General features: G+C 41.8%; 1 protein-coding gene across 9 annotated transcripts in view; it reads right to left on the bottom strand.

The window, feature by feature from the left end:
- gas2l3 (growth arrest-specific 2 like 3) overlaps nt 1-11614 on the bottom strand; it is a 66309-nt gene that overhangs the window by 26576 nt on the left and 28119 nt on the right. For all 9 annotated transcript variants that reach the window (XM_060914324.1, XM_060914328.1, XM_060914321.1 and 6 more), the window contains one exon: nt 6773-6950. In XM_060914324.1, the coding sequence (XP_060770307.1) occupies nt 6773-6950 (178 nt within the window). The remainder of the gene's footprint in view (nt 1-6772; nt 6951-11614) is intronic.

The following is an 11614-nucleotide window of genomic DNA, read 5'->3' as shown; positions in this document are numbered from 1 at the left end:
ATGTTCTCCCCGTGTCTGCGTGGGTTTCCTCCGGGTGCTCCGGTTTCCCCCACAGTCCAAAGACATGCAGGTTAGGTTAACTGGTGACTCTAAATTGAGCGTAGGTGTGAATGTGAGTGTGAATGGTTGTCTGTGTCTATGTGTCAGCCCTGTGATGACCTGGCGACTTGTCCAGGGTGTACCCCGCCTTTCGCCCGTAGTCAGCTGGGATAGGCTCCAGCTTGCCTGCGACCCTGTAGAACAGGATAAAGCGGCTACAGATAATGAGATGAGATTACCAGACCTGCGACTGTTCATTTGTGTAAGAGCTCTACAGAAACTTCGATGTAGGTACGTACGAGCTCTTACTCGAAAATACACCAAAAAGAACTTCTTTTCCTCCACGATAACATGAGATGAGCCGATGGACATGCACGTCTGGACTGATCTGTGCAGGCGTTTTGAACTCTCCGATATTAACAGATGCTTGCTGGAAGCTCCGCCTCCTTCTCCCTAATCTCATGTGCCCCCACTGTCATAGTAAATGCAGTCTCCTTGCAGACCACAAGATACACCCACCGACAGCGCCGTTAACAGGCAGAAGTACTGCTGAAAGATCCGAGCCCTAACCCCAACCGGAGGTCTAATAACGCTGGTGTAGTGTGCAAGAAGGCAGCTCTGCAAAAAAAGGGCTTGGCATGTAGTAGGTGTATTGTAAGTACTGTGCGTCCAGAGTTCATTTCATCTAGAGAAATCTCAGTGTATTTTTGACTTGGCTAATATTACACTAGTAACAATAGTATTACAGTGTCTTACAAAAGTATTCATCCCCCTTGGTGTTTGTCCTGTTTTGCTGCATTACAAGCTGGAATTAAAATGGATTTTTAGAGAGAGCACCATTTGATTTACACAACATGCCTACCACTTTAAAGGTGAAAATTGTTTTATTGTGACACAAACAATAATTAAGATGAAAAAAAAAAACCCAGAAATCTGGAGTGTGCATAAGTATTCATCCCCTTTCGTATGAAACCCCTAAATAAGAGCTGCTCTAACCAATTCACTTCATAAGTCACATAATTAGTTGATTACGATCCACCTGTGTGCAATCAAAGTGTCACATAATCTGTCACATGATGTCTGTATAAATCAACCTGTTCTGGAAGGACCCTGACTCTGCTACACTACTAAGCAAGCAACATGAGAACCAAGGAGCCTCCAAACAGGTCAGAGACAAAGTTGTGGAGAAGTATAGATCAGGGTTGGCTTCTAAAAAATATCCCACACTTTGAATATCCCAGGGAGCGCCATTAAATCCATTATAGCAAAATGGAAAGAACATGGCACCACTACAAACCTGACAAGAGAAGGCCGCCCACCAAAACTCTCAGACCGGGCAAGGAGGGCATTAATCAGAGATGCAACAAAGACACCAAAGAGAACACTGAAGGAGCTGCAGAGATCCACAGCGGAGATGGGAGTATCTGTCCATAGGACCACTTTAAGCCGTACACGCCACAGAGTGGGGCTTTATGGAAGAGTGGCTTGGGGAAAAAAAAAAAAAGTCACTGCTTAAGAAAACACGTTTGGAGTTTGCCCAACAGCATGTGGCAGACTCGCCAAACATATGGAAGAAGATTCTCTGGTCAAATGAGACTAAAATTGATCTTTTTGCCCATCATGGGGAACATCATGTGTGGCACAAACCCAACACCCTGAGAACAACATTCCTAAAGTGAAGCATGGTGGTGGCAGCATCATGCTGTGGGGATATTTTTCATCTGCAGGGACAGGAAAGCTGGTCAGGACTGAAGGAAAGATGGATGGCACTAAATACAGGACAATCTCATCTCATTACCTCTAGCCGCTTTATCCTATTCTACAGGGTCGCAGGCAAGCTGGAGCCTATCCCAGCTGACTACGGGCGAAAGGCGGGGTACACCCTGGACAAGTCGCCAGGTCATCACAGGGCTATACAGGACAATTCTGGAGGAAAACCTGTTTGAGTCGGCCAGAGGTTTGAGACTGGGATGAAGGTTCACGTTCCAGCAGGACAATGACCCTGAACATACTGCTAAAGCTACACAGGAGTGGTTTAAAGGGAAACATTTAAATGTCTTGGAATGGCCTAATCAAAGCCCTGACCTCAATCCAGTTGAGAATCTCTGGCATAACTTGAAGATTGCTGTACACCAACACAACCCATCTAACTTGAAGGAGTTGGGGCAGTTTTGTCTTGAGGAATGGGCAAAAATCCCAGTGGCTAGATGTGCTAAGCTAATAGAGACATACCCCAAGAGACTTACAGCTGTAAAGCAAAAGGTGGCTCTACAAAGTATTAACTTTGGAGAGGGTGAACACATATGCACACACCAGATTTGTTTTTTTTTATCTTAATCGTTTGTGTCACAATAAAGTTGTAGGCATGTTGTGTAAATCAAATGGTGCCAACTCTCCAAAAATCCATTTTAATTCCAGCTTGTAATGAGACAAAACACCAAGGGGGATGAATACTTTTGCAAGACACTGTATATTAAGGGCGTCACCAAAGCATTTCTGTTGAAGGATTAAAAATGGACAAATTTTTGATCCAAAAAGACTACACAGGCTGACAAGACTTGCACTTTACAAATTAACGTTAATGGTGATAATTAAGAAGTAATTAATGCTGGGTGGGTTGGTTTGTTGCCCGGCACGCTCCTGTTTAACACTCGGCGTCAACAGAGAACATGAACATTAGATACCTGATTTATAAAAGGATTACATCAAAATGCAAAAATTTTACTTTTTTTTTTAATACTGTTTACGGTGTATTACTGCAGAATCAGTTAAAAATCCACCATCCAGCTGAGAATTCCTGATGGTTGCAGCTCCTGACTACACAGCTGATAATATTTCACACTCTCCTTAAGCCTGAACTGGTGGAAATACTTTTTTCCTCCTGTCTTCTGGATGATTAAACTGGTTTATTGCCATACTTTAAAACGGAAATATGATTAAAATCAGTATTGACCAAGCCTAGCATCAAGCTGTTAAACATAATACGAGTGGTGAGATCTTGCTAAGGATTTTTTGGTTGCTTCTTACCTTCAGCAAATAAAATTTCACCATGTGAATGAGCAGGACATGGAAGAACATTCTAGCCTTGTTAGGTGGATAAGGCGCCATACCATAAATCCGGGGACCCGGGTTCGATTCCGACCCGAGGTCATTTCCCGATCCCTCCCCGTCTCTCTCTCCCGCTCATTTCCTGTCTCTACGCTGTCCTATCCAATAAAAAAAAAGGTGAAAAAAGCCCCAAAAAAATCTTTAAAAAAAAAAAAGTAAGAGCGCTTGCTTTAATGGCATGTTTGAAGCCTGTGATTTTCAGCTCTGGAAAAAATTAAGAGATCACTGCAAAATCACTGCCTACCACACAGATTTAATACTTGTCATTTTTAGGGCATACCTAACATGTGTTTTCTTTCTCTCTCTTCCCCCCCCAATCTGTCCCTCTGAGTTACATGTTGGTCCTGGGATTGAGATGCTGGCCTCTTCTGCCCCTCGGACCTGCTTGATCCATCATGGTGCCCTGTGTCTGGTCGGAGTTTTATCGCATTGCTCCTGTGAAGGACGGCCCCATGAGGATAGTTGAGGGTTATACCTGGAGGACACTCTGGACTCTTAAGGTGATGATACACGGGGCAACTTTTTGGGCAATGTTGCCGAGCAATGTTGCTGGTAACGGGCAACTAGGTGAGACAGGGCAACTTTTCAGGGCAACTAACAATGGGCAACAACAGTTAGCAACGGCAGTTTACAGTTAGCTTAAAAAAAAAAAAAAAACACGATGTCTTAATTTTTGCTGTGACCATTTAATCAAGCTGTCTGTTGTTTTTTAGAGCTTTGGTGAGGTAAATTCCTCCATATAGAATATTAAAATAACAACTTACCGGCGTAAAAACAGATGAGGAGTCTCTCCATCTCTTCACTCCACTGACACTGAGCGGCCGCCATATTTGTTTGAAATTTCTGATCCGAACCTCACCGGAGGTCACATGACTTGATACTCGCGTTCTGATTGGCTTATCTCAAAAAGTTGCCAGAGATTATCAAAACCATTCAGAAAGAAACAATGTTGCCCAATCTCAATAGAAAAAGAGTCAAAACGCAATTGCCCAGCAACATTGCTCGGCAACATTGCCCAAAAAGTTGCCCCGTGTATCATCACCTTTACAGTAATGCTTTTATGGCTGAGAACTACAGTTGTCTTGCTAACTTTAGGACTTCAGTTATCATGAATCAGTTTTGCACTCAAGTTTCCATCAATGAAGAGTTTATAACATCAACGAAACTGTCCTCATGTTAAAACTGTTAATGTTAGTCATGTTGTCTGTTGTTGCCCAAATGAGGATGGGTTCCCTTTTGAGTCTGGTTCCTCTCGAGGTTTCTTCCTCATGTCGTCTGAGGGAGTTTTCCCTTGCCACCGTTGCCACAGGCTTGCTCATTGGGGATCGATTAGGGATAAAATTAGCTCATGTTTTAAGTTGTTCAAATTCTGTAAAGCTGCTTTGCGACAATGTTTATTGTTAAAAGCGCTATACAAATAAACTTGACTTGACTGCAAAATCATCAGTTTCTCTAGTTTTACTATTTAGAGGTACGCGTTTGAGGAACATGAACGTTTTTGTTTTATTCTATTAACTACTAAACATTTCCCCCCCTCACACGTCACAGAAAAATATTGTCGGAGCATTTAATTGCAGAAAATGACAACTGGTCAAAATAACAAAAAAAAAAAAAAAAAAAAAAAGACAACGACGTGTTTTCAGACCTCAAATAATGCACAGAAAATCAAGATCATATTCAAACACCACAGTACTAATGTTTGAACTTAGGATGAGTTCAGAAATCAGTATTTAGTGGAATAACCCTGCCATTTAAAATCACAGCTTTAATGCGTCTCGGCATGCTCTCCAACAGTCTTTCACGTTGCTTTTGGGTGACTTTATGCTGCTCCTGGTGTAAAAATTCAATCAGCTCAGCTGTGTTTGATGGCTTGTGTCTATCCATCTTCCTCTTGATCACATTCCAGAGGTTTTCAACAGAGTTCAGGTCAGGAGATTGGTCTGGCCATGACAGGGTCTTGATCTTATGGTCCTCCATCCACATCTTGATTGACCTGGCTGTGTGGCATGGAGCATTGTTCCGCTGGAAAACCCAATCCTCAGAGTTAGGGAACATTGTCAGAGTAGGAGGAAGCAAGTTTTCTTCCAGGATAACCTTGTACATGACTTGATTCATGTGTCCTTCACAAACAAAAATCTGCCCCATTCCAGCCTTGCTGAAGCACCTCCAGATCATCACTGATCCTCCATCAAATTCCACAATGGGTGCGAGACACTGTGGCTTGTCGGCCTCTCCAGGTCTCCGTCTAACCATTAGATGATCAGGTGATGGGAAAAGCTGAAAATGGGACTCGTCAGAAAAGATGACCTTACTTCAGTCCTCTATAGTCCAATCCTGATGGTCTTTAGCAAACCTCAGCCTGCCTCTTCTTTGCTTCTCATTGATGGAGGACTTTTTTCTAGCTTTACATGACTTCAAGCCCACCCAGAGGAGCCCGTTTCAAACCTTCCTTGCCATGCACTTAACCCCAGCGGACATTCGCCATTCTTTTTGTAGGTCTCTTGAGGTCATCCTGCGGTTGTTGAGTGACATTCGAAGGAGTTGACGATCATCCCGGTCAGTGGAGAGTCGTTTTCGCCTTCTGCCAATCTGTAACTTCGTTGTCCCTGGTGTCTGCTGCTTGACCTTGTTCTTATGAACTGCAATCTTTGAAATTTTGAGGATGGAAGCAGCCTGACACTCACTGTACCCTTCTTTTTAACTCTTTTGGCATGATAAATATATATTTTTGTATTCCAATTAAGTGTAAGGCACTACAAGCACTGTTTTTGCCATCCAAACTGGTCCTACTGCAAAAGGATAGTGATGACCACAGCAGTGGTTTTTGTACTTTTTCCTCATTAAATAAGCTCTGGTTCAGGTGAAGACCTGATCAGTACATCATTAAGTAAAATGAGGTGTGTTTGTGTTGGAATTCCAGCACAGACACTGGAATGAAATGGCTGCCATACATAGAGATGCTGATTTAAAAAAAAAAAAAAAATTGAAATGGTCTCTTAACTTTTTTCCAGAGCTGTACATCTATGTATCTGCAGCCTTAAACTTAAGTAGATGGCCTGCACTGTTTAAACTCAGATCCACAAGTGTTGGTTTAAAAAAAAAAATTAAATTATATATATTTGTAAACAAAGATGCCGTCACTGGATGAACAAATACTAAACAGAATGCACTTTAAACTTTTCATTACTAAACCTGAACAATTTCAACACCCTGAACAAATAGCTGTTGGACAACACAAAGTAGTAATGACTGCTAAACTGCGAGACCAAATCCTGAACAGGCTCCCTGCAAGACTACCGGCATCATGTCATTTCATCTACAGCGTGATCGCAGTGGAACGGCTTCTCTTTCAGCGTGTTAAAGTATGGCGTTTCAGCTGATTATCCTGAACGGGAACTCCCTCCATTATGTTCAACTATGGAGAGATAGATCAGCTTGCTTATTGTTCGAAATGCAAGCTGTTCCCACGCTATATCTTAAGCGATGCAGACATGCATGTCGAGTACATTCTTCTCAAAAACGGCATACGCATTTAGAATCTTATCTACCAGGCCCCAGACTCGATATTAAAATGTTTATCTTCACTAGACTGCCAACCAAACATCACATCTGCTTTTGTACTTGCCTAGAATGTCAGTGAGCCAGATGGCAAGGTCTTCCTGCATGGGAAAAAGTGTAGCTTCATGTCGGACAGCAAGCCACTGGTCGTACTGGAAAACGTCTGCGAGGCCAGGGCCATGACGTGGGATGAGGGGAGAACGTCGGCTTTGCAGCGGGGACTCAAACTTTTCTCCAAACCAAGCCTTGAAAAAACAAAACAAAAGATAAATTGAGAGAGAGAGAGAGAGAGAGAGAGAGAGAGAGAGAGAGAGAGAGAGAGAGCGCGAGAGAGAAGGGCCACAGTCTGTGCTGATTATTATTATTATTTTTAATATGCAGGGCTCTTCCTAGCAACCATTTTGAACTTGCCAAAAATAAAAAACCATCAGCTGCATGAGTCACTGCAAAAACATGATGATTCATGAATTGTAAGAAATCCGACTCTAATCAGGGATTCCCAGAAACGTTAAGTTGGAAACTGGTGCTGGAGCTGAGGAGCGCGGGACAGCTCTTCCTCTCTGAACCGTCAAAGCTCATTTGGTCCCAGCTTTTGAAAAGAGGAAGTGGAATGGGGGGGAGCACTCTTATTCACTCACACACACTGGTTGCGCACTAGAAACTATTATGTAAGTGAACCAAGTACATCAGATGCAGCAGTTATTACTGCATGACTAACTTTTTTTTTTTTTTTTGGGGGGGGGTGGGGGTGGGGGGGTTTCAAGGCTAAAAAAAAATGCAATTGAAGCCACAGTTAGCACAGCTTTTCACTATATTTAACTGGGCTTATTGTTCACCTACCTTCTTAATTCATGTTGCATCCATAACGCTAGACTGTCCACAGTAAATGCATCCCACACGTGTGTTTATTTACACATTTCTCATATTTAAAAGGGGCGGCTCACCCTCCCCAGAATCCAAGTCATTGTTTTTGTTCCAAATCACATGCTTTACTAGCTCTGTGTCGCAAAACCTCCACGAGTTCACCGTTAGTGATACCTTCAAAACCATCTGGGACTATTTCTTCATCTACATGTCATACATGGCAGCTTTTGAAGAGAAGAAAAGAAAAAGCCTTACAATTTTCTTTCCTCATCTTTGTGGCCACAAGCGAAATGGATGAAGCCAGTTCAGGTCCGTTACAACAGAATGGATCACTCGAAAGTAGTTGTTAAACTCTAGATGCTTTGATAAAATAGCTTCAATTTCCCACTACAATTTAAGACTTATGGTCTAGGCTGTCACTGGACTGTTGCGGGTCGCTTATGTAGAAAATGGTGACTCGATACGTGGTGCGGAGGATTCTGGGAAGGGTGAGCCGGCCCCTTTCATTTCTCTGCAAATGGCTTCACGGTTTGTTGAAACGGTCACATTCATAATATTAACACACCAGGATACATTAGAAATGGCACTATATCACTATTTCCTGATAAAAATACTGAAACCTGGAGCATTAACCAATACCCATCCCATGTCCTATCCCATTTCAACAACTATAAGGGCACTTGGTAGAATGCATCACTTGACCTTAGGATAATACTAAAGCTGTAAACCAAGTTTCATCAAAATCTGCTTTGAGTTACATTGGAAAACAGACAAACAAAACAAATGGAGGTGAAAAGATAACCTCCTCCAACAATGTTGGCGGAGGTAAAAACCACCACGCTTTAAAGTCTGTTTCATTTATAGGCACAAAAAATAAAAAAAAAACCGAAGCACTTCAGTGATGCCTCAAACTCAAAAGAACTAACAAAATTAAAGTAAAACATTTCCTCTTCCAAAACTAAATTTCTCTTCCAAATCCAATTCTTGGTTTCAGGATCTGATATCCAGCATGTTTTCTCTGATATCTGATTCTACCTTTATGCTGGTATTGGCCTGATAGTGGTGCTGGGTATCAGATTGGTGTTCTCCCAGAAATCTAATATGACCAGATTATGTGCATAATGTGGCTCACTGAGGCCAAGCTTGTGCAGGTTAACCCTTTCACAGTTATAGAGAGGCAATTTAAGGCTTTTTAAAAAATATTTTACTAAAATATAAATAGAGATGAAAGTGGAGCAAAGAAAAAAAAAAAAATCCTGAACTTTTGAAAGTCAAACTGTGATGGGCAGGGCAACGTCCCAAGAAAATATTTTAATAACACGCAAAACCCTGCATTCTAGTCCATTTTAGTACTTTTCACTAAAACAAGTTATAACTTTTAAGCCTTTTTCTTTCATGTACAGTGGTGCTTGAAAGTTTGTGAACCCTTTAGAATTTTCTATAGTTCTGCATAAATATGACCAAAAACATCATCAGATTTTCACACAAGTCCTAAAAGTAGATAAAGAGAACCCAGTTAAACAAATGAGACAAAAATATTATACTTGTTCATTTATTTATTGAGGAACATGATCCAATATTACATATCTGTGAGTGGCAAAAGTATGTGAACCTTTGCTTTGAGTATCTGATGTGATCCTCCTGTGCAGCAATAACTGCAACTAAACGTTTGCGGTAACTGTTGATCAGTCCTGCACACCGGCTTGGAGGAATTTTAGCCCATTCCTCCATACAGAACAGCTTCATCTCTGGGATGTTGGTGGGTTTCCTCACATGAACTGCTCGCTTCAGGTCCTTCCACAACATTTCGATTGGATTAAGGTCAGGACTTTGACTTGGCCATTCCAAAACATTAACTTTATTCTTCTTTAACCATTCTTTGGTAGAATGACTTGTGTGCTTAGGGTCGTTGTCTTGCTGCATGACCCACCTTCTCTTGAGATTCAGTTCATGGACAGATGTCCTGACATTTTCCTTTAGAATTCGCTGGTATCATTCAGAATTCATTGTTCCATCAATGATGGCAAGTCGTTCTGGCCCAGATGCAGCAAAACAGGCCCAAACCATGATACTACCACCACCGTGTTTCACAGATGGGATAAGTTTCTTATGCTGGAATGCAGTGTTTTCCTTTCTCCAAACATAATGCTTCTCATTTAAACCAAAATTTCCATGTTGGTCTCATCCATCCACAAAACATTTTTCCAATAGCCTTCTGGCTTGTCCACGTGATCTTTAGCAAACTGCAGACGAGCAGCAATGTTCTTTTTGGAGAGCAGTGGCTTTCTCCTTGCAACCCTGCCATGCACACCATTGTTGTTCAGTGTTCTTCTGATGGTGGACTCATGAACATTAACATTAGCCAATGGGAGAAAGGCCTTCAGTTGCTTAGAAGTTACCCTGGGGTCCTTTGTGACCTAACTGACTATTACATGCCTTGCTCTTGGAGTAATCTTTGCTGGTCGACCACTCCTGGGGAGGGTAACAATGGTCTTGAATTTCCTCCATTTGTACACAATCTGTCTGACTGTGGATTGGTGGAGTCCAAACTCTTTAGAGATGGTTTTGTAACCTTTTCCAGCCTAATGAGCATCAACAACGCTTTTTCTGAGGTCCTCAGAAATCTCCTTTGTTCGTGCCATGATACACTTCCACAAACATGTGTTGTGAAGATCAGACTTTGATAGACCCCTGTTCTTTAAATAAAACAGGGTGCCCACTCACACCTGATTGTCATCCCATTGATTGAAAACACCTGACTCTAATTTCACCTTCAAATTAACTGCTAATCCTAGAGGTTCACATACTTTTGCCACTCACAGATATGTAATATTGGATCATTTTCCTCAATAAATAAATGAACAAGTATAATATTTTTGTCTCATCTGTTTAACTGGATTCTCTTTATCTACTTTTAGGACTTGTGTGAAAATCTGATGATGTTTTAGGTCATATTTATGCAGAAATATAGAAAATTCTAAAGGGTTCACAAACTTTCAAGCACCACTGTACATTAATGATTAACATGTCAAAAATATCAAATTTAATTCCCCTAGTCACGGTGGTGTAGTGGTTAGCACTGTCGCCTCACAGCAAGAAGGTCCGGGTTCGAGCCCCGTGGCCGGCGAGGGCCTTTCTGTGCGTAGTTTGCATGTTCTCCCCGTGTCCGCGTGGGTTTCCTCCGGGTGCTCCGGTTTCCCCCACAGTCCAAAGACATGCAGGTTAGGTTAACTGGTGACTCTAAATTGACCGTAGGTGTGAATGTGAGTGTGAATGGTTGTCTGTGTCTATGTGTCAGCCCTGTGATAACCTGGCGACTTGTCCAGGGTGTACCCCGCCTTTCGCCCGTAGTCAGCTGGGATAGGCTCCAGCTTGCCTCCGACCCTGTAGAACAGGATAAAGCAGCTAGAGATAACGAGATGAGATTCCCCTAGTTAATGGGTAATTTTCAGGAGTCCATTTAGAAAATGTGGTGATTTTCCTGCTACACAGTTCATTACTTTGAAAAAAAAAAAATCAGACGGTTGAAGGTAAACTCAGCAAAATCCCAAAACAGTACTGTTAAAAAGTAAAGGTCTGTTAGAGTTTCTAAAGCTTTCAGGTTTCAATGTTGGGGACATTGAGCCTCGTTTATCAATCTTTTAGTAGAGTTGTGCGTTTGCAGAAGCTAAAGTGAACTAAACATTTCCAATTCATATTTATGCGAGTTGAAGCCAATTGTTTGCATTAGTTCGGATTGTCTGTAAATTTAAACACACTAATGAATACCAAATTTCTCATGTAAATCAGGGGCGTAGCTAGGATTTTTCGAAGGGGGGGGGGAGGGGGGCACATACTGACTGGCAGTCTGAGTACATTATGTAACAAAAAATACCATTGCTAGTTTTAGGCAGCTTAGAAACCAGCTCTTCCATTATTGCTGTTTCTTCCACGTGTTCTAGAAACGGCACTAAAACTTAGCTTCGAAACCACAAAATGCAACTTTGATAGAAAAAATATATATATAATAAATTGCTTACCTGTCTTCACGTCAAAAGGAGGAGGA

The sequence above is a fragment of the Neoarius graeffei genome, chromosome 2 (genome assembly GCF_027579695.1).
Source record: "Neoarius graeffei isolate fNeoGra1 chromosome 2, fNeoGra1.pri, whole genome shotgun sequence".
Lineage (NCBI taxonomy): Eukaryota > Metazoa > Chordata > Actinopteri > Siluriformes > Ariidae > Neoarius > Neoarius graeffei.
This window is presented reverse-complemented; position numbering and strand designations above follow the sequence as displayed.